This window comes from Halteromyces radiatus (genome assembly GCF_025201355.1).
Source record: "Halteromyces radiatus strain CBS 162.75 chromosome Unknown BX664scaffold_2, whole genome shotgun sequence".
Lineage (NCBI taxonomy): Eukaryota > Fungi > Mucoromycota > Mucoromycetes > Mucorales > Cunninghamellaceae > Halteromyces > Halteromyces radiatus.
In genome coordinates this window covers 603,886-626,450 of record NW_026251688.1, presented here as the reverse complement: position 1 = coordinate 626,450, position 22,565 = coordinate 603,886, and the positions used below count along the sequence as shown (strand labels likewise).

Sequence of the window (22,565 nt, the reverse complement as noted above, 5' to 3'; positions counted from 1 at the left end):
TCAGTGCTGGACAACGTATTCCTGGTGTCATTGGAGCTATGGATGGCAAGTTAGTCAAGATTAACAAACCTGCTCGTAGTGGTGAAAGTTATCGTGACAGAAAAAACAATTTCTCGATGAGCTTGATGGCAGTGTGTGATCACGAACAGCGCTTTACGTATGTAAATGTTGGGCAATCAGGTATTGTAGTTTTTTTTTTTTTTTTTTTTTTTTTTTTTTTTTTGACTGTAGACTTGAAACGTTGAATGACAGGAAGCAAGATGATTCCGAAACCACCATCTACAGACGCGTTGCTACTATTTTGGACTTCATGTTCCGTGACATGCATGTCAAGTTGGCGGAGTAAGTGGCAATGAAAAAAAGAAATGGAAGGAGGGGAACTAATTGCAACTGGGACTCACGATTTTACTCTTGATGTTGTGGTAGTGGAGGAACAGCCTGTGATCGCTCTAAACACGAACGACAATACAATGACATTGTTTTTGGCGCATCGTCTACGGATCGTGAACTTTGTGGGCGGAAGATAGACCTATTGATACGCTATGGCAAGGATACCAAGGACTTGAAACTATCGAGCAACGAGTTTAAGAAACCCTCTGTCACTACCTCCAATGCCATCACCCAACAGTGCAAAAATCTGCGTGTCAACAGTGCCATCCTCAACCACCTCCAAGGACTCAACAAGAAGATCGATTCCCTCCTCGCAATGGACTGGATAGGTATATTTATCACGACGCATCAACGATTTGAATGATTGATTAATGAATTAATCGCTTTTTTATACGTGGCATAGACAGCTCCGGTTATCTCTATTGTTTAGTTGCTCATCATGGTGTGTATGTTGCAAAGATCATTGATATTCTGACGATCCCTACCTCTGGAAATGGCTTACTTGAATTCAAGAATACGCTGCGGCTTCTCTTTGCTTATAAGGTATCCCCTTCCCCCCTCCCTCCAAAAAAGGAATCATTGACTGACTGAAAATATCAAAGCATTTTACATTGCAACTAGGTATGAAGGCCGAATACTCCCTGGAAGAACGACGAAAGGTAGATCGACTTCGTGAGGTCATCGATGTCTCTGCTGTCACTCCTCCGCCCACCCTCCACCATGAAATCTTTTTTACGCCAACTACACACCGTGTCAAGAAAACCAGAACCGAAAACAATCTTTAGTGTATATACCTATTTTATTCATCTCCCTTTTTACTTTATCTTTACCCTCTCTTCTATTTTTTTTTATATGATTTGATTCTTTTATCATTACATTCAATAAACTATTTTTACGTCTCTTCCTGTCTTTTTACATTGTCTTTATACTTTACATTTGAACATTAGGATACCCTGACATCTCCTTGGGCGACAACTAATGCTGGAAACACTGTACACTTTTTTCAAATGTTGACTTGAGATTGAAAACAAGGTGACCCAATCATTTTTCTTATTCTTTGGCTACATGAATGAGAACCAACAGTGACATTAACTTCTTTGAACAAATCTGAAATACATGTTTCGCTCGTTTTGTAATATTCAACTATATGAAAATAAATCCTGATAAAATGTCGACGGAAATAAGGTCATATTATATCCATTCTTTTTTTTTTTTTTTTTTTTTTTTTTTTTTTTTTTTTTTTTTTTTTTACGATTGTCATTATTGAACGTTTTCTTCATCATAAACACCGTATGATCATCTGTATCTTATTTTATTTATATAATAATTTGCTTGAAATAAAAATGATGATGATTCAATTTCTTTTTTATTGAAAAAAAAAGGTGGGAAAAAGATAGGCTAAATCTATACATAACTATGAAATCTATACATAACTATGCCTTCATTCTGCCCATCAAATGATCCATGTTCTGTCGAATAACCTTGTCTAACATTTCATTGATTTGTATACATCCATCCTTGGCTAGATCCATCACACTTTCCAATTGTTCAATATGCAAACGAGATTCCAACTAGTACATCCAAAAGTGTCCATATCAGATGATTTGTTATTCTTTCATTCTTTATTTCTTTTTACCTCGACTAAATTCACTTTGCCTGTTCTTGGTAACATTGCTAATGTCAATTCTGGTGTATCAGCTGATTCTTCAAGATTATTCAAATCTAAAAAAAAAAAAAAAAAATAGGATTCTGTTGATGAGTGAAAGAGATTATTCAAATGTATTTTTTTTTTCAATTACCTAAAACAGGCACCTTTTCAATACATCCAGCAGAGCAAGCACAGACAAAATCAAGCATGGGAATCCCAGCATCAATTAAAGCCATAGTGGTAGCATTAATACAAGACTGAAGAACACCACCATCGTGTTGGAATAGTTGAATATAAACATCAATTTGTGATCGAGGGAATTGATTGGTTTGAATCACGGGTTCAAAAGTTTGGCGAATACATGTAGCTAATTCAAGAGATCGTCTAATAACAAATAATAAAAAATAAGTCATTATATCTATTGTATTATTTCAACTTTTTTTTTTTTACTTGTCAGATTTCGATCGTTTTTTGCGTTCACTTGTACTGAATGGAGCAACATTGAATTCTACATTGATGATAGCACGATCAGCCAAAGTTTGTTGACGACGACGAGCTTCACGAGGTCCATACACGGCTACAAGACATTTGGTGTTGCCTTGTTCGATATACGCTGATCCATCTGCCTGACTAAATACTGATGTTTTTGCTGTGATTTTACGTAATTCATTTGCCCGTCGACCATCGATACGAAGACCTATATTTATCATATATATATATATATATATATATAATGAGAAAGAGTTAGGAATGAAATTAATTATATTACACTTTTACCTTCAGGTGTCAGTAATTCTAAGCGTGACTAAAATAAAGAAATGAAATGTTAAAAAATAAATTTTTATATTCATATTCTATTCATTTTACCATGTTATATTATTATCGTTGAATTGATTATATATTCAATGAGGAGAAAAGAAAAAAAAAAAAAAGAAGCTGCTTAAATAAAAAAAAAGTTTCCCTTTTCTTTTTTTACTTCAATCACCACCAGCCCGTGGCTTGAGACTATATGTTGAAATACCGCTGTCCAAAAAAAAAAAAAGGAACAATGCTTATGATGAATGATAATGATTTATTTTCAATTCATCAATAATCTAATCTACTTTTGACTCAATAAATCATTAGAAAAAGAAAAGATATCTTTTTTTTTTTGTTGTTGAATAATTATTATATCAGAGGGTATGAAATGAATGTCTTTTTATTGATTCACTGATTTAGTCTAATTCATACAATGAAAAAAAAAAAAGTCATTAGTAAGAGAAGGAGTATTTGAGAAAAATATGAAATAAAAAGAATAACAAATGAATAACTAGGGAAATAAGAACAATAAGAAATAATAATATAAGAATAGATTATAGAAAGAAAAAGATGATTTTAAAAGATCAACTAAAACAAATCAAACACTTTCCCTACTTTTTTTTTTTTTTTTTGTGAATATATCTATTGATAATGTTGTTGGTCATATTGCTGTTGTTGTTGATGTTGCTGTTGAGATGGAGAAACAGAAGGAGGAGGGGTTAAAGGGTAAATAGGATAATGAAGACTATAATCCATGGCTTGAGTTGTAAATGTACGAGTAGATAATTGATCCATTAAGCTTGGAATTGGTGATTTCCAATCACCTCCTTCAGGACTAGGTGATCGATGAATAAAATCTTGATGTTGATCATGTTGTTGTTGTTGTTGGAATAAAACCGATGTTGAGGGTGGTGATGATGGAGGATGGAATCCAAACGGTTGAGAAGGTGATGTAGATAAAGAAGTAAATGAATGATATTGTTGTTGTTGTTGTTGTTGTTGTTGTTGTTGTTGTAATTGTGATGTAGTGGAAGAAGTGGACGATGATGGTGATAAAGTTAAATTTAACATGGACGATGCAAGTTGTGTTGAAGGTTGCCTAGCTTTAGGTGATAAAGTTGGTTGTGGAGGTGACTGTTGTTGTTGATGATGATGATGATGATGTTTAGGTCGACTACTTGGAGGGCTTGGATACCGATCAGATCCTAAATAAATCAGGGTAAGTCATTGGCGAATGATATTTAATGCCCTTTTTTTTTTTTTTTTTATTATTTACCATTTTTTCTTGACATAGCTAAAGCTGTTCTTAATTCAACTTGTTCCTTGGCTACTGAAATACCTTGTACAGAGTGACGGTGAGGACGAACAAATTGAGGAGAGGAAGATAAAGGTGTTGAAAGTTTACGGAAAGCACTCCCTCCTCCACTATTAGGTCTTGTTTTCTGTTGTTGTGGCCTATCATCAAAAGATTGCGTTTGTGATAATGGACTTGGAGTAAATGCTGTCATCAATTTTTCAATTCTTCTTAATCGATCTTCAATACGATCCATTGCTTCATTTCCATCGCCACCAGTGGCTACTGTTGATGAAGGTGTTGTACCACTTGAAACAGAGGTAGTAGTGGCAACAGCAGGAAATGAATGTGTGGTATGATTCGATGTCGAATTAGATAAAGGTGAAGAAAATAAAGGTTGATTATTATTATTATTATTATTGATGATAGTATTATTATTATTGTTATTATTATTATTTGTTGTAGATTGATTATTGTTGTTTAGATTTAAAGTTGTCGAATTTTGATGATGTATATTTGCCAAGGATCTTTTCCGACGTTCTGAATTATTTAAACATTCAAGTTGATTGGCAGCACAATATCCACAAGGTGATCCTCCATCACATTTGGTTTTACGTCGACGACATGTTTCACAAGCAGATCCGGAACTAAGACGACGTGCAGTGGAGGTGGTGAAGACACTGCGCGCATGATCAGACACCACGCTGTAAACGCAACCTTCCTTTTTATCATTGTCCGTGCAGTGACCACACGGTCTTTGCCCATTACATACTTTTCTTTTCCGTTTGCATGGATCACATGATCTTGGTGTGGAACATCTTTGGACTAGAACATTCCGATGATGATTATGTTGTTGTTGTTGTTGTTGTTGTTGTTGTTGTTGTTGATTGGAGAGTTCTGTAGTTGAACTTGAAAAGGACACTTTGCGATTGGTCATTTCGGACGTCATTTGATGGAAATACTGAGCCAAATAATATAACTTGGGCTGATGGTCTAGAAAATAAATAAAAAAAGGAAAATGTAAATTTTTCCCTTGGGATTTGTTTATTACACTTACTTGAATCAAGGAGTGGAGACGGAAAGAAATAAAAATGTCCACTGTAAACAAATGAAAATACAAATGGAAAACACACACACAGAGAGAGAGAGAGAGAGAGACAACACACACACGCTCACACACTACACGAAGTGCTCACACGCAGAACGTAAAAATAAAAATAAAGAAAAAAAAAGAAAAAGGAGGGTGGGGAAAGGAAGAAAAAAAAAGGAAATAGGAGGAAAAAAAAAAGTAAAAGGAAAAGAAGAAAATGGGAGAAAAGAACAAAAGGAAAAGAAAAAAAAAAGGGGGAAGAGAGAAAAGAAAATATATTTATTGAATAGTGAAAAAAAAAAAAGATTGACCTGACCAAACCAACCCGGGGCATCTTCCGACCAAAAAAAGGAAAAACGAAAAACGAAAAAAACAAACCTTAACCCATGGGATTTGAGTACCCGCCGAAACTCAGGGCGGCACCAAATAAGCTATACTAGTGGATGAATGACGTTTCGGACAAAAACCTTAAAAAAAAATGGTATTACCTTTGGAACCGAACCAACCATTTACACTGCTTTTTTTTTTTTTTTTTTTTTTTTTGGTCGCGTACCTGATATGGTAAGCTAGCGAGCGAGAAAAAAAAAAGAGAGGGGAGAAAGACGGGTTTTCCGATCAAAATCTACTATCAGGAGTATGATTGATCGGTAACCTTCTTTCTTTGGTGAAATAGATTATATTCTTCTTCTTCTTATTCTTCTTCTTGTCGATCTATTTATTACTTTCTTTAGATTTTTTTTCCCTTGAATTCATCCATTCGTCATCTATTTCAATAAACAAAAAAAGTCCGTTTTTTTTTTTTTATTATTTGGACTTTTTAACTACGCTCTTGTACTACAAGCTCATTTATATTGAAAGGAAAACCTTCTTTTTCTCTGTGATCAACCTGTTTTTTTTGGTATTATTTTGTATTTGAATGAAGAATAGTTATGATATATATATATTATTTTACTCCTCTTTCTTTTTGATAGTTTGTCTTGTTTTAGGAGTAAGAATTCTTTTGGATGGAATGAAAATAAAAAAAAAGTTCCCAGAAAGCAGGGTTAGTTAAAAAGGCGGAAAACTTGCTTTTTTTTTTTTGTGTATGTAGTAACAGTGATGTTTGATTGGCTCGGAATGTTCTAAAAAAGGGGAAACGCGGAGTACACGGGAAGTAGGATAAAAAGGTAGATCTGCTTTTTCTAATGAAGGAGACAGATAGAATCTATACATTTTATACTATGATAATAATAATAATAATAATAATAATAATAACAGATGATTGGTGATAACTGATAATGGGTAATATTTACGATAATTTTTAATGATGATAAATCTATGATGAGGGATGACGTAATTAATAGCGGGAAAACAGGAGTCTCTATATTACTTATATATATTCGGCTCTCTGTGGGGAAAGACTCCATCAACCTTATCCAGAAGGTAAATAATTGACAATCGCCAAAAAAAAAAAAAAGAAATATCACGCGAAAGTGGGAGAACCAAAAAAAAAAAGGGTTATTTATTTATTGAGAAGGAGGGAAACAAGTGATTAGTTCATTTTACGCATTTGATTTTTGCTGAATTCATATTTGCAATTCAGAAAACTAATTAAAGAACTTCACAAGGTATATGATGGACAATGAATTCAATTTCTTTACGAATTTGATCACAGAATTCATTCAATGGGAGATCATTTCCATTATATCCAAATGGATTTTCTATTTGAAACAAAGATATTCAATTGAGAAAATGATCTCAAATGTCATTCCTTTTTTTTTTTTTTTTTTTTTTACCTATTTGAGCACCAATGGCATCAATACCATACAAGATAAAGGAATTCATCACCACTGTAGGTATGAGCCACCAACCAAGATCGGCCACAATGGTGAAGGGCATGACCAACAAGTATAACCAAAGAGATTGTTTCAAATGAATATTATAAGCTTTAGGAATGGGAGTATCGATCAATCGTTCTAGACCAGCCAAACAATCATTTAAAGAATTCATATGAGAAATCATTACACTAGAGAAGATAGCATCGACTTTGCCACTGGTTTTAGCCTGTTCGAAATACAAACTAACTCGGTAAATGATTTCTAAAGGTAATGACATGTTGGCTAGCATCACATCATCAGGTAAATCTTCATCACTTGAGAAGACATGGTGATGATGATGATGATGATGATGTTTTTTGGAAGAGGAGGACTTGACGGAGGATGCCGACGAATCAATGGTGGAGGATTCACTTGAATGAATAGGACGATTGACTTTATCAAAAGGATCATCACCACCATATTGTGGTTTCCATTCATACTCTGATGGTTGTTGTTGATGATGATTCATACCTCTCTCGTTTGTTGTTTGAGGGAAGTAACCTCTTGGTAATAAAACCATTTTGTTTGGATTATTATCATCATTATCATCGGCTGTGGCCGCGGGGATCCAATGGGGAGGCAAAAGATAATCCAAATCGTAATAATCCACTCCATATTCATGTCGTAAATGATGTTTCGTTGCCACAGCAAAGGCAAGAATCAATTTCATACATCGCATTTTTTCCAAATGATCATTTTGATTACGTTCAGGAATAGATAACCAGACTAAACGGGATAAATTACGTGCATGACTTGTCAATGTTTCCCATAATTGACGTCCTTCATAGTATCTTGCATAGGACGTATTAGCTCGGAATGCAAGTAACAATCCTAATACTACACTAAGTGCCGGTACTAATCATTAAAATAAATAAATAAATAAAAAAATAAAAAATAAGAATCATTGTTGTTGTGTTCTTTTTTCAAATATCATTACCAACAGAATTGCTGATTGCGATATATTCAAGTCCCCACTTATAAGCATGAGCAATAACATACCCGTAAGTCATTGTCAAGACAATCAATGGGAAAATGTCAGGGACGACCTACATATTCATAGTGAAACAAACAAATAATGTCAGAAAAATTATAATTTACTCAGTTACTTCTTTCTTTTTTTTTAAAAAAAAAAAAATGCTTTACCGATCCTCGTAACCTTTTTTTTTTTCGGTGACCCAAAATAAAATAATCATACATGAATGTTGATATAGATAAAAGTAAAGTTTAGCACTCCAAGAAACGATTGAAATTGATTCACACTTTTTATATCAACATAATTTTTTTTTTTTTGTTGTCTTATTGTTTGTTACTTACCGTAAATGATCAGGGTAGGCTGCTAAATCTCGTAGCCATCTGGATCTATGCTCCTTTGGTGCCGCATCACATTCAAGCACATAATTCAACATTTTTTTTTATTTCCTCTCGTCAAAGTTTGATGATGAGTAAAATCAGTACAAGGAGATACACTAAGAAAAAGGGAGAAATAGAGAAAAAAAAAAAAAAGAATTGTAGAAGAAAGTAAGGCTTAGGAGGATAGAAGAAGGGGGGACCAAGTATGACATCAGAGTATACAAAAAAAAAACTTTTACCTTGTACAACCATGTTGTTCTGAACAACGAGTACATGTTCATGTAAGGAAAAGGACCGAGAAGGGCGTACAAAAAGAGAAAATGGCCAATCAGATCATGCATGGCAAATGCGGTTGATGAATACATCTGCTGGGGTTTTCTGTTCGTTTGGCCGGATTTTTTGTAACATGTGAATTAAAAAAAAGTTTATGTGCAAATGAATTGTAGTGAATCTTTTTTTTTCTGGCACATGCCAAAATGGTTTTGGTACATGCATACATATGTAACTGCTTTGCGACAACTGTAATAGGTTATGCGACAAAATTGGTTCGTAGATGATGACAGTAGTATACAAAAGAGATGTTTATTGGGTGTAATAATAAATCAAAATCATGTAAACTAAAGTTATCATTAAAAGCGGAGGAAGGCCAAAATTTCGCTTAGTCCCTTTTTACCACCTCTTTTCTTCCGTTATAGAATTCAATTATTCTTTTTACCATTACCACCTTACTCCATAATCAAAATTTTATACTTATAATTATCAACAATATATTATATTTTTATTCTACTCTTGATAGTATAAAAAAAGAAACCATTATCATACAGTCTCTACCTGCAAGCCTGATGAAGCTAAAAAAAAAAAAGGTCAAAGTGTTTTCCAGACTTCACAAGGCTATAGCCAAGTTGTGCTTAACAAATATCACTTTTACTTTCAAGAAAATTGGATCTAATTTAAGCTGATGATAAAATTTATGTCTTTCCTAATTCAACGTAATGCATCATCAACCACTCTCTATCAAAGGTAGAATGATAATCCGAAAAGGTATATTGTAAATAAATCAACCTAGAGAGGGACATTACAGAAACCCATGTTTATTAAGACAAAAAGAAGTGATAAAAAGAAAAAAAGAAAAAAAAAGCAAACAAATAAAGGGGGGTATAGTTTCAGTAGGTAAGAAAAAAAAGTTGGAATCCATTGTAGATGTGTTTCAAGTCATTGCAGTGGTATTCGAGGTATTTGCAGTTGCGGTGGGCATCATAGTAGGAGTGGCGGTGACAGAGGGTTTGGAACTTGAGGTGAACCAAGGATGTTGCAAGGCATCATAAGGAGTCAAACGATGATCGGGGTCCCATTGTAGACATTGTTCAATGAAATCCAAAAACAAGGGCTCTTGATGATGACACCTGAGTACACTGGCCAAAGACTTGGCGTTGGGAAGGCGTTGTTTACCTCGAGAGTTGATGACTGGACGGGGGCGATTGTGGGCATCAAAGAATAATTTACGACGCGAACAACGATGAATCAAAGACGGGTCAGGTACCCCAAGAATTTCCATAATACATGCTAATTGTTCCTGTTCCGTCTCACCTGGGAAGATGGGAATACCAGTGTACAGTTCTGCAAGAATACAACCAAAACTCCACATGTCAATAGCTGTGTCGTATGTCGTTCCCAGAATGATTTCAGGTGCACGATAAAATCGACTTTGAATATATGTATACACTAGAAAAAAAAAAAGAGAGAGAGTTTGAATGAGGCTTTCTTAATATATATTTCTTTTACTTACTTTTTTCATTGGCAAAACAACTACTACCGAAATCAATCACTTTGATGGTACTCTTTGCAGGATGTTTCAATAGGATATTCTGCAAAAAGTATTATATGAATGAATAAACGGAATTTTTTTTTGTTCCCTTGGTTTTTTAAAAGTTGAGTAGTTTACCTCTGGTTTCAAATCACAGTGAATAACGCCATGATCATACAACAAACATAGTGAACGTAATAATTGGAGGGCAAACCTAGAATAGAATAAATTTAATATTATAGGATCATGTCATAACTTTTTTTTTTCATTACCTTTTAATCAGACTGACAGTAAAACCTTTGTATTCATATTTCTTGATAAATTCATACAAATTGATACTGAGACATTCACATACAATACAGAGATGATTTCTAAAGTAAAAGTAATCAGTCATGCGTACATTGTGATGTGCATCTTCAGGATCCTATAATAAAATGAAAAGAACACGGATGAGTTTTTTTTTTTTTTTTTTTTTTTTTTTTTCAACTAAATGAAAACGTTACCCAAGTAACCAGATCTTTCAAGATTTTAACCTCCATCAATGCTTGTTCATGGAATCGACGCTTGTTTCGAATCAATTTGATGGCCACAGATGTATTTGTTTTATGATCAAAACATTTCACCACCTGTCCAAAAGAACCACGACCCAATTCTTCCAAAACTTCATATCGATAAGCCAGATGATCACGTCTAACAATCAAATAATCTCCACGTTCATCATCATAACCGTAATTATTATTATTGTTATTATTCTTTTGTCCTGATTGTGGTGGTGGTGGTGGTGGTGGCGCTTGGATCTTGCTAGCATAAGGACCCACGAAATAAATATCTTCATAATCTTGAATTTCTTGTTTTTCAAAAGGAGATAAACAAGGACCATATAGTTGAAGGGCAGTATGAGGACTTTTCGATACACCAAACCCACCTTGATGTTGAGAAGATGAAAATAAAAATGGTTCAGATAATCGATTGGTCCGAAATCGATGATCTTGGTATTTTTCATCCATTGTATCATAATTTTGACTTTTCCTTGTCCCACGTTTCAAACTGGCTTCATCTGGTGTTGTTGTCATACCACCATGGTTACTTTGTAATGTATGTTGTGCCACCATGGCTTGAAGTTTTTCATGTAAACTCATGGCTCTTGTACGGTCTACACCTTTAAATAATAATAATAATAATAATAATAATAATAATAAGTCATAAATGATATATACATATTCCTTTCTTCCGTTTTTACCTTTTTCTGTAGATGAGATGGTATCCTGATGATCTTGTTGAGGAAGGATGATATTGGTTGTAGATGGTAAGTTATTTCCCAAAGAATTTTTACGATGCGAAAGAATGGCATGATGAGAAGTCTGAGTATTGTTTGTTTGCTTTCTTGAAGAACGTGTTGATAAGCCTGGAGAGGAAGGACCTTGATTCGTTGTGTCTGCATAAGAAAACAACCCACCTTTACTTGCCACTGAAATAGATAATTTGCGACTGGATGGTTTGGTTGTCGTCAATTGAGGCATACTAGGTCGTCGATTAGAAATCATGGGATGATTGGTATTGTTTTCGGGTGTAATGGCTGTTGTTGGCTTCTTTTTATGAGGTGTTGTCACTGTACTTGATCGTCTTTGGTGTTCCTTTCGACCAATCCGTCTTCGTAATTTGATCTCTTCACCACTTTCACTATGTGTTTCATCTTCACCTTCTACACTACTTCCACTATCGTTTGTTGCTTCATTGCTTCGATGGCTGGTGCGACCATTAGATTTCTTTTTCGGTAATTCTAATTGAATCGGTTCCACTTTCATTGGTGGTAAAGTCACAGTTTGTAATACAGGTGGTTTGGCCAAGCTTCCAGGAAGTGTCTAATATTTCCAACAAAAAAAAAAAAAAGAATTAAAAAACGATTACCCAAAATATCTATCGTTATTTACCTTTCCACGTTTTCTAGTATAAGTAGGAGGTGCCGTGAGCTTTTTCGTTGTTGATGTTGTTGTTGTTGCTGTTGTTGTTTTCTGAGGGATATCTTGAGTAGAAAGCCCCATACTTTTTTTCCTCGTCCTTGTTGATGTATTATTCCCATTCGTCGGATTGGTGGTGGTAGTTGCATGAATGGATGGTGATGTAGGTATACCTTCTTTCAAGCTTTCAGTTCTTGATCTGCGACGACGAGTTAGAGCTGTAGGAGTTGTAGCAGTAGTAGCAGTAGTAGCAGTAGTAGTAGTAGTGGACGTTGTAGTTGCGGTATTTGTACCAACCATTGACTTTTTCCGTAATCGCACTGTAGATGTTGCATTACCGGTAGGCGTACAGGAAGAAGGAGTGATGACATTGTTTTGTTGCTTCTGTTGCTGAATACTTTTTTTCCTTTGTGGTACGGGACTTTGATGAGGTGATGGTTGAGTCAGATGCGATGATTTCGTACTCACAGTAGAGGAAGGTCTTCTTGAAGTTGACAATGAAGTGGGTCGTTTTTGATGATGTCTTGCAAAAGAAGTGGATGTTGTGGGTGTATCTGGAGATGAACCAGGAGAAGGGGATGACGATGGTTTATTGGAAGAAGGTGAGGATCGATGATCATTGTTGTTGTTGTTGTTAGTTGTGCCAGTACGTTGACGCACATACGCTAGTAAGGAGGCACGTCTTTCCAATTGGGTTTGTGTAGCCATGCGCGTTTCTGGTGATGCTGTGGATGTCATCGGATCATGGTGACGCAAAGGGAGGTCGACTCCGGTCATAGCATTTGTTTTCTCCTTGTTCTTTTTCTTTTCTTGATCGTGACTGTGGTCTTGATGAGTTGTGCCACTATTGATATTATTACTAAGACGGCGTTTGGCATGATAAATGATATCGGCAGATGATAAAGTTCCTGCAGTGCTATTGTTATTTTGTTGTTTTTGTCGAGAGAAGGGAAATGTCTTTTTTGTAACAAGTCGAGTATCGTCATCGTCATTATTGTCACTACGAGCACTATCTCCTATAGGTTGATCCAATTGGGTTCTTGTTCGTAATTCATTATTGTTGCGTTGATGACCTTCAATGTCATCATTTTCATTTCGTCCTCCTTCAAACGATGCTGGTAATGATGGATCCATATGTAAAGCCAATTCTCGTTTTGCTTTTTGTCGTTCTACTATTAATGAATCACGTAAGGCATCTGCCAATCGAATCAATCCAGGTTCTTGTCGTTCCGATGATTGATTACTAAAAGAAGAGGATGAAATGGTAGAATCTGTCGTTGGTGCTGCTGAGTACATGGGTCCATGAGATTGTTGTGATCGACATCCTGCTGAAGATTGTAATGTAGACGATGCTTGTTGATCGGGTAGATTGGAACATGTGGATGAATGATGTGACTTTTCGGGTTCTAGAGAAAGAGGAGAATTTTGTTTGTTGTTCATATTCATATTGGGTGACTTGATTCTAGCATCTGATGATGGTGTTTGCCTTTTTGTTGTTCTTGTTGTTGTTGCTGTTGTTGTTGTAGATTGTCTTGAAGAGACTCGAGAATGTCGAACTTCTGCTGATACTTTTTTATTGTTGTGATTTGTAGTAGCAACAGAAGAGCGACGTGTATTGGTGGAAGATATAACTGCTAAAGAATGAGCTCGAGTACGTTGAGGAGGTGTCATCATACCATTTGATTGAGTCGTTGGGATAGTATTGGTTGTTGTTGTTGTTGTTGCTGTAGTTGAATCAATTCCTCCTCCTACACGTGATGGACGTCGCTTGGAACTTGTTTCAGCCATACTTTTTCTTCGAAGGTCAGTTTGAATAGAAGGTCGGCGTACTTGTTGAGTTTTATTAGTTGTGTTACTATTACTTGTATCCAATTTTTTTTCAGCTTGAGCAAAGGCTTCATAAATAACACGTTGACTCATTCCAATGTCTTCATCTGTTTTCATACCAGCGCGTGAACGACTACTTGCAGTGGAACGAGCAAATCCTTCTTGATTCTGTTGTTGTTTACTAGGTCGTCTATTAGCATTATGTGTTGCCATCATTGTCTTGTTCGCAATTATTGGTTTTTCTTTCTTTGTATGTAAAGTTAATTTTTGTGGTTGTTGTTGCTGTTGTTGTTGTTCCTGTAAAGAATAGGGTGATGACGATAACCCATATCCTTCTTTTGGTTGAAGCCAAGAGTTATTATTCGCGTAACTATTGCTAACAGTCGACGATATGGACATACAAAACACTATTTTGGATATAAGCATAACAAATTTCACTATTTAGATAACGCACAGAACTTTCTATTTTTTTTTTTTTTCATCTTTCTAGTTTCATCATCTTTTTTTTTTCTTTTTTATGTTATAAATTACCTCAATAGTGGGATTGGTGGTTATTGTATTATTGTTGTTATGTTCAATCTTTCGAAAAAAAAGAAGAAGAGGTTTTTATATAAAAAAAAAAAGATTTTGTGAATTGAAGCAAAAAGGCCAACAACAACTGAACCGAAAAAAAAAAAAGAGAAGAAAAGGAAACCAAAAAAAAAAAAAAAAAAAGAGTGTGTGGGGCGTGGGATGTAAAAAAAGAAAAAAAGAGAACGTGACACCTAGGCACCAAATGATAGACAAAAAAAAAGGGGGGAAAGGTGGCAATGAATTTTTTACAAAAAGGGTAGAGAAATCAAAAAAGAAAATGAAAGAAAGAAATATATATAAAATTCAAGGGAAAAAAAAAAGAAAAGAAAAGATCACACATCATGGGTTTTATCAATATACAAAATTATGAAAATTAAGGGGGGAGGGAAAGGAAATATATACATACTTTTTTTTGGGGGGGTCCCAGTCAAAAAAAAAAAAAAAAAATCTGGTTGCTCGGTACAGTTTTTGCGGACTTGACCGACTCTTTCCCGCTTTCCCCTGTTTTAAATTTCCTTCCTCCCCCCTTTCTTTCACTCTTTTATATGTACTCTCCTTTATCATTTTATTATATATATGATGATAAAATAGATAGTATTAAGTGATTAACCTCCTTCTTTATCTTTATTCTATATTATTATATATAATAACTTTTCTTTTATTATTATTATTATTTTTATTATTATTTTGTATTATGATTTACAATGATGAAACAACATAAAAAAAAAAAGAAACAAGGAGGATTATATAAAAAAAAAGGATCATCATTTTCTTTTTGTTTTGAAAACAGGTGGTTCTTCAAAAAAAAAAAAACAAAAAAAAATAAGTAACTAAAATATCTACCTTTCAGTCGAGAAAGTTAGGTTGGGTCAGGTTAGTCGAAAATGGGTCACCACTCTCAATATGGGTCAAACTTCGCGAAAATGGGTTATGCCTGTCAGGTTGGTGAAAGTGGCTCAGGGCGGCGAACAAAAAAAAAAAGATATTAAGGCAAAGTATGTATACCATAAACAAGCAAAAACTCCACTGCCACCCCGTGTACATTGCCAGACTCTTTGTCATCATTTCTTTGCTTTGGCTGTATTGCCTTTTTTTAAAAATGGTGTGTCTCCACAAAGTCAGTGTCACGAGATATCAGCTTTCTTAAACTACCGGCCACACTGATGGATTCCCCACACGCCATTCAACATATCAAGAGTCAATTTGAGTATAAAGACAATTCAGTTTTTATTGGAGGTTCAATATAATAATAACAATAATAATAAAGGAACCACTAGACTACCATTTCTAAACTAAACAGGGGATTTCTTGAGACGACCGGCAAAACGAGCAGCAGAGTATCGAGCAGAATGAGTAAAAAACAAAAAGCTAGATAGGAACTTACTAAATAAAAAGCAGTGGCGATATCACCCGTTCCATAAAGTAATTGATATCAAGCGTTTTCCAAACAAAATGTACCGGCTGCAGCTGACCTCAATCAGTGATGGTGTAAACCTCAATCGACTCCATCCGACCCCGCAACCTATCCAAAATAACGTCATGGTCGGTTCAATATGTATATAAAGTGAGGGCTACACCTTTCCACAAGTACCAAAGGCACCAGTTTCCAGTAGACTCTTCTTGATCCGGATAACCACAATCAATGAAGCTGACCTCAATCAGACGAATAGCACGACCTCAATCCGCTATCCTCCCTCCGAGTCTATAGTACAATCACCAAGGAACATAGGGCCGTACCATGACGTCGGTACACCCAGTAAAACGCAAAACGCAAGACATCAATCAGACTTGAGGAACAGAGATAACATCACCACAATCCACAAAAAATAAATGATATTAAGCTGTGTCCATCATTTATAATATACTTTTAATTTCACTTACCAAGAATAAGACCATGTTTCTTCTTCAACACTATAAAAATGAATAAATAATAGAAAGTAGCGATTCTTTCCGATTTCAACCCTACAGAAAAAAAAAAAAAAGAAATCCAGCGGAGATTTAAAGTGTGACGCGGCGAACAATGCAGCAAGCGTACTCAGAACTTTTTTTTTCTTTAACACAAGTATTAGAGGAGCAGTATACGGTGTATTGGCAGGTTTGATGATTCAAAGTTCACATAGGCGATCAAGTTCTTTTTTCAAATATTCTTGTTCAATAGGTGCCAATCGGTAAGGACGATGACGAACAGCTCCTACACCTGGTTATACCCCCCGTATCTGCAAAAGCTGAAACAAATAAAAGACCTACAAGAAGAAGTTCAACGAGAGGAGGTTAGAGATATTATACCTTTGGTCATACAGGTTCTACATGCATATCATTCAAAGCCTAAGGGAAGAATGGCGAAAGAAACCTATATAGAAAGTCGCTCTGGTTTAATGAGGCGTTTGTTTCGTAACAATATGACAAGATATACCTTCCGTACCCTTGCAAAGAAAGTCTGTAGATTGGATGACTGGTGAAGATGGGGACCATCTTTTCTTAGGGCGTGGGATGTTAAGAAGAAAAAAAAAAGAAAAAAGAAAAAAAAAAAAGAAAATCAATTGTCTCAAGATAAATCTGCAAAAGTACGCGCGGTCTTCTTACAATACGTTTCTTCAACGGCAAATCTTTGGAATCCACTTCATCGATGATACCATGACACTCTCTGCCACTCGTATGGTCAATCCGGACCGATACTCTTTCATTCAGGTTCGCTCTGCCAAGATCCCAACGACCTTCGATGAACGGTGGGACTGGATAAAGGTGTTCGAACTTCTCCTGAAGTTAAAGGTAAGCTATCTTTTTTTTTTTTGCTATGGTACCAAAGATATGTTATTTATTTTTGTTTTGTATTTAAACCTATAGGCCGACCTCATCGAACAGGAACGGATCACATCATTGCTTGAAAAGCAACGGGTGGGCCTTCTGGAGGTGGATGTTAGTGTTCAGGATGCATTCAAATAGTTTACCACACTCGCCCCTCATATGATACCTTAGTGTAGCTAGGTCCATTAGTTTAGTACACATAGTTTAGTACACTTTTATTCAAATAAAATTATATACCGTTATCACTCTCCTTTTCGACTTGTTATTATTCACGTTTAATCTCCTTCAATTATTAGTATACATATCCCTCTTCTTTTTATCGAGTAAACATTATTTTCTTTACCCTTGATATCTGTCTTCATTCTTTTTAGGTTTATCTGTTACATACACCCAATAAACTATTCCATTATTTATGTTATGCTACTCTGCCTTGATATCTTTTTTTTTTTTTTGTTCGCCGCCCTGACCTACTTTCAACAACCTGACCCACTTTCACCAACCTGACCCACTTTCACCAACCTGACCCACTTTGACAATCTTGACCCATTTTCGCGGAGTTTGAGCCCATATTGAGAATGGTGACCCATTTTCAACTAACCTGACCCAACCTAACTTTCTCGACTGTATATGGATGTCGTACAAATGGAATGATTTTTTTTTATATTTTATATTTCTTATCCCGCAAAAGGTACGCTCTTTCTCTCATCTATTAATGACACGATAATTATATGATCATGTTTAAATAAACTTTTTTTTTTACTCTTTTTTTTTCCTTTTTCTTTTCTTTTATTTTGTTTTCTTAAAAAAAAAAAAGAAGAAGAAATGGATACTAGGATTTCACATATTATACCTACTATTACATGTTCCAATTGTCAAATGATTTTACCTATTAGAGATTTAACTAGTCATCTATGTGAATCTTTACCTACCAAACCTAAATTACCTCTTACATTAGATACAAGTAAGTCATCTTATATTATTATAAATCCTTTTTGTTCATATCAATTCCTAATTTTCTATATTAGAAATCGTTTCAACCATTCAAAAAAAGAGTCCTCCATATTCTCCTCCTTCTACAACACCTGGACTCATTGAATCATCTCATCCCTCTTGTCCTCAGTAAGAAATACTTTTGTTTTTATCTCATCATGTTAATTATCTCCTTTTTTTTTCTTTCTTTAGATATAGTAAAAGTTCACCAATGGCACGCAAACCTACTATTTTGACTACATCAAAAGAAACAAAATCTTTACATAGAACATTATCATCAGAAAGTAAACATCATCAGAATGGAGAAACGTGGAAAATCGCACGTCGACCTACAGGCTCATCTACCACTTCTTCATCACTTGCATCTCCATTATCAGCATTATCAAGATCATTTTCCATTGAATCCACTTCTTCTCCCTTAACTCCTCATATAGAACAACGACCTTATATGTCATTTCGTGTTCAATCCAATCATCAAAAATTAGATCAATCTGTTCAAGAAGAAACAACTATTTCTTTTTTCAAATTACCAACAATGCCTTCATCCTCCAAATTAGCATCTCATTATCATCATCTACATCGACAAGGAAATCCTACTTGTTTTCGATGTAAAAGAAGTATTCAATCTAATCTTATCCGTATAGGTTCCAATTATGTAAGAATAATATTTTATTTATTTATTTTTTATTGATGAATGGATGTACTTTGATTAATAGGCTTATCATTCTCATTGCCTAACTTGTTTTCTGTGTCGAGACCCTTTATCACCACAAAAGGAGATCCAGGAGTACAATGGGATTGTATATTGTCCCAAGGATTATCAATTGATCCAATCTCGACCCACTTGTGCTACATGGTAATTTGTTTTCTTTTTTTATTTTTCTTTTATTTATTTTGTTTTTTTTTTTATTTATTTACGTTTCCAAAAAAAGTCATCATACTATAAATCCACCTGTACGACCAACAAAAGCATTTGGTGCTTATTATCACCCTGAACACCTTTTATGTCATCATTGTCATAAACCAGTGGATGAACATACTACAGGCATGGTACGACACAAACGCAAGATCTATTGTCGTCCAGATTTCAATCACTTATTCCTTCCATCATGTCGTGGTTGTGGTCGTGCTGTAGAACGTGAATCAGTATCATCATCAGATGGAAAAATGGGAGGTAAATGGCATATACACTGTTTCCGATGCCAAGCATGCCATCAACCATTCAAGGATAATACATTTTATGTCTTCAAGGATAAACCTTATTGTCAACGTGACTATCATCGGCTAAATCAGTCCTTATGTGCTAAATGTGATACACCCATCGAAGGACGCTGTGCTCAAACTTCTCTTCCTTCTACTCCTTCTTCTGATGATAATGATCATACTAATAGTAAGGACATTATCAAGAAGAAGGTGGGAGATAGATATCATCCTCATTGCTTTACTTGTCATGTAAGTTATATATTTTGATCACGATAGTGTGTTGATAAATTTTAAAGAGGAGAATGGGAAAAAACACCAAATTTGTATTAGATCTAATTAATTCATAGTGATGGGTTGTTATTGCTGCTGTGTAAATTTATAGTCGATTACGATAATATTATTCATTTATAATAGTTAGCAATAACATTGATGGTTTCCAAAAACAGGTTCACTCATTTATCCTTTTTTTTTTTTTTTTTTTAGACATGTGGTGTTGGTATCAAAGATATTTATTATAGTGATCATCATCATCGCATTTATTGTCCGAACCATGGTAAACACAATAGCTATAAAAGAACAACTATCTTTCATGACCTTTCATCATCACTACCAATAAATATATAACATTGCGGGTTCCCATACCATGTAATTTGCACACTTACATTAGTTCGGTGATACATGAGTAACTTGTATGATTCGTATATTCTACATATGTTTTCATTATCTAATTTCTAATGCATATACGCTATGAATAATAATAATAATAATAGTAGTAATAACTATAGTAAGAATAATAATAATACAAAAAAAAAAAAAAAACAAAACGAAACGTGCTTTCACTATGATGTAAAAAAAGAAAGGTATGGTTGTTTATTTATTATAATCATAAAGTACTGCTACCCCCTAAAAACTAATTCCTTATCAACTATTTGTTATCCTATTCGTCATCTTCAGCAAATTCATCTTTCTTGTAAAAGGCAGGGCACACATGAATAGAATGATCCAAGAACCATTGACCACCCGATAATTGTTGTAGTGTCACTTTCAATACCATACCAACCAGCATCTGATCTGCAATACTATTTTCAAAGTAGAGAGTATACGACTTCTCTTGTATAACTTGATCGGCATCCTCGTCATATTCCGCCAAGTTCACCATAACCAACGCATCTTCATCCTTCTTGTCGTTTACCGTACGATCGTCATCACCAATTTGAGTAATCTTGACACAGATACAATCACGACGATCAATCACATGTTCACTGTCAGCATTGGGTATGATTGAGCCTATAATGAGCCGAGCTTCACCACGCGTCATGCCCACGGTAAAATCAACATAAGATTGTACGACAGCTGTCAAAGTAGGATCCCCCATAGCCCAAGCAGGAACGCCACTCAATTCGTTACTTTCACTGTCTTTGCTTTTAGGATCAAAAAGAAGACGACAGGCAGTATTGAATTTTCCAGGAAGATCATTGGAGATACGTTTGCACCTAGGTAATTGATCCTTGGCCAGAGCCGTCCATTCACGTGCCTTTATAAGATCATCGGTATACTCAGGACATACAGATCGGATTTGAAGGTATCGCAGGAAGGCATCAATCAATATAGGTGCTGAGATAAAACCTTGCATGGTGAGGCAGAGGCCAGAAACACAAAAGTAATTGCCTAAATAGACTTGCACCACTTCGCTAAAGCTGACATAACCATTGTTGTCATCATCATCATCATCCAGATCAATAGCATCGATAGCCGCTTGAGCTGCTTCATAATCAATTTCAGCATCAGGATCAGCAGGAGTATCAGCACTAGTCGCTCGACCAAGGAAAGCATTGGGACTTGTATTCACACCACCAAATCTCAGATAACTGTCAAAGATCGTTCGGTTTTCTTCACTGAATTTGTGATTCTTGCGATATTTCCAAAGTGCATGTTCCACACGACGTGCCACAGGTTGTGAGCTTGTATTATTATTATTATTAGTATTATTAAAGGAAAAAAAAAAGGAAAAGAAAAAAAGTCAGTGATGGTTTCTTTGGATGAATAATAAAAAAAAAAAAAAACTTACGGGTCATAAGGATTTTCAACGATATCTTCAGTGTACTTTTCTTGATAATCATCTGGCAAATCAGTACCGGCTTCAGGTAAGTTGGCAGTCTTGGATTTCTTCTTCTTTTTCTTTTTCTTCTTCTTTTCACCAGAACCAGAAAATGGTATCATCAAGTTGTTTGGAACCACACCGTCTTGACTATCTTTATCATTGCTATTGTTGTCATCACTCTCTTCGCCATCTTCGTCTTGAAGAGTTGATTTAATAGCTGCATCGTCCTTGTTGTTGGTGACATGACTCGATGACGATCTTTTTTGTTGTTGATCTTGCCTGATCACATTAATGGGTGTAGAGATATCTTGTGGTAAAATCACGTCTTTCTTTTGTTGTTTCCCGTGTTCCGAATAAAATTCTTGTACTTCTTCATATTCAGCTTGAACATCTCTGACTAATTCTGCATTTCGGGCGAAGATACCATCTCTATTCATAAAGAAAATAATCAATTAATTTGTTAGTTTGAGATGAGTAAAATAGTAAGACTTATCTATTACAAAAGAGCATAACGATCTTCTTCCGTCAAGAAGGGATCTTCTTCAGTTGAATCCATACAAAGCAAAGTTGGAGGTATACAGAAGAAAAAACAAACAAACAAGAAAGAAAAAGAAAAAGAAAAAAGAAAAAAAATAAGGGAGCGGAATCCATGAATATGATTGGATGAGATGTGATACCTACTATTTTGTTTGTTTTTATCATTTTCAAGAATGAAACGATAGGTGAGAAAAAAAAAGTTGGGTTTAGACTTATCGATCAATCAATACGTCAATTTTATCATGACAACTTTAATAGTCTTCTTTATATTGATTGTACATTTTTATTTTACTTTATTCATTCATCTATTTTCTCTTTGCTCATGAAGGTTGATCCCTTAT

The 22,565-nt window shown here is 35.0% G+C and overlaps 9 protein-coding genes across 9 annotated transcripts; 3 read left to right on the top strand and 6 right to left on the bottom strand.

The window, feature by feature from the left end:
* Positions 1-232: 232 nt before the first annotated feature.
* Positions 233-879, top strand: BX664DRAFT_239544 (uncharacterized protein; the record flags this gene model as incomplete). Its single annotated transcript, XM_051540211.1, has 3 exons — positions 233-328; positions 524-719; positions 821-879. Coding segments are annotated over 3 exons (351 nt in total), but the record flags the coding sequence as incomplete, so codon positions are not given.
* A 753-nt stretch (positions 880-1,632) lies between these two features.
* On the bottom strand, positions 1,633-2,965 carry BX664DRAFT_323849 (ribosomal protein S5 domain 2-type protein). The gene is made up of 6 exons (XM_051543716.1): positions 2,906-2,965; positions 2,816-2,843; positions 2,489-2,735; positions 2,190-2,422; positions 2,027-2,112; positions 1,633-1,961 (listed from the first exon to the last, which is right to left on the bottom strand). Exons 1-6 carry the CDS (start codon positions 2,906-2,908, stop codon positions 1,824-1,826), a joined length of 735 nt encoding a protein of 244 aa, XP_051402606.1. The 5' UTR covers positions 2,909-2,965; the 3' UTR covers positions 1,633-1,823.
* Positions 2,966-3,478: 513 nt separating this feature from the next.
* On the bottom strand, positions 3,479-5,067 carry BX664DRAFT_257050 (uncharacterized protein; the record flags this gene model as incomplete). Its single annotated transcript, XM_051540488.1, has 3 exons — positions 3,479-3,970; positions 4,168-4,415; positions 4,668-5,067. 3 exons carry the CDS (start codon positions 5,065-5,067, stop codon positions 3,479-3,481), a joined length of 1,140 nt encoding a protein of 379 aa, XP_051402605.1.
* Positions 5,068-6,703: 1,636 nt separating this feature from the next.
* BX664DRAFT_323846 (Bestrophin, RFP-TM, chloride channel-domain-containing protein) lies at positions 6,704-8,578 on the bottom strand. Its single transcript, XM_051543715.1, has 5 exons — positions 8,391-8,578; positions 8,220-8,232; positions 8,014-8,122; positions 6,996-7,931; positions 6,704-6,920 (listed from the first exon to the last, which is right to left on the bottom strand). The coding sequence occupies exons 1-5, from the start codon at positions 8,480-8,482 to the stop codon at positions 6,811-6,813; spliced, it is 1,260 nt and encodes a 419-aa protein (XP_051402604.1). The 5' UTR covers positions 8,483-8,578; the 3' UTR covers positions 6,704-6,810.
* A 1,055-nt stretch (positions 8,579-9,633) lies between these two features.
* BX664DRAFT_258182 (kinase-like domain-containing protein) lies at positions 9,634-11,237 on the bottom strand (the record flags this gene model as incomplete). Its single annotated transcript, XM_051540542.1, has 5 exons — positions 9,634-10,148; positions 10,213-10,291; positions 10,369-10,444; positions 10,503-10,654; positions 10,734-11,237. 5 exons carry the CDS (start codon positions 11,235-11,237, stop codon positions 9,634-9,636), a joined length of 1,326 nt encoding a protein of 441 aa, XP_051402603.1.
* Positions 11,238-11,808: 571 nt separating this feature from the next.
* BX664DRAFT_57961 (uncharacterized protein) lies at positions 11,809-14,688 on the bottom strand. The gene is made up of 2 exons (XM_051549642.1): positions 14,547-14,688; positions 11,809-14,422 (listed from the first exon to the last, which is right to left on the bottom strand). The coding sequence occupies exon 2, from the start codon at positions 14,412-14,414 to the stop codon at positions 12,135-12,137; it is 2,280 nt and encodes a 759-aa protein (XP_051402602.1). The 5' UTR covers positions 14,415-14,422; positions 14,547-14,688; the 3' UTR covers positions 11,809-12,134.
* A 2,346-nt stretch (positions 14,689-17,034) lies between these two features.
* On the top strand, positions 17,035-17,643 carry BX664DRAFT_323831 (uncharacterized protein; the record flags this gene model as incomplete). Its single annotated transcript, XM_051543714.1, has 2 exons — positions 17,035-17,357; positions 17,433-17,643. Coding segments are annotated over 2 exons (422 nt in total), but the record flags the coding sequence as incomplete, so codon positions are not given.
* Positions 17,644-18,171: 528 nt separating this feature from the next.
* Positions 18,172-20,249, top strand: BX664DRAFT_323828 (uncharacterized protein). The gene is made up of 5 exons (XM_051543713.1): positions 18,172-18,354; positions 18,419-19,038; positions 19,100-19,239; positions 19,316-19,835; positions 20,070-20,249. Exons 2-5 carry the CDS (start codon positions 18,595-18,597, stop codon positions 20,208-20,210), a joined length of 1,245 nt encoding a protein of 414 aa, XP_051402600.1. The 5' UTR covers positions 18,172-18,354; positions 18,419-18,594; the 3' UTR covers positions 20,211-20,249.
* A 177-nt stretch (positions 20,250-20,426) lies between these two features.
* On the bottom strand, positions 20,427-22,320 carry BX664DRAFT_323825 (Argonaute siRNA chaperone complex subunit Arb1-domain-containing protein). The gene is made up of 2 exons (XM_051543712.1): positions 21,655-22,320; positions 20,427-21,547 (listed from the first exon to the last, which is right to left on the bottom strand). Exons 1-2 carry the CDS (start codon positions 22,122-22,124, stop codon positions 20,524-20,526), a joined length of 1,494 nt encoding a protein of 497 aa, XP_051402599.1. The 5' UTR covers positions 22,125-22,320; the 3' UTR covers positions 20,427-20,523.
* Positions 22,321-22,565: the final 245 nt, after the last annotated feature.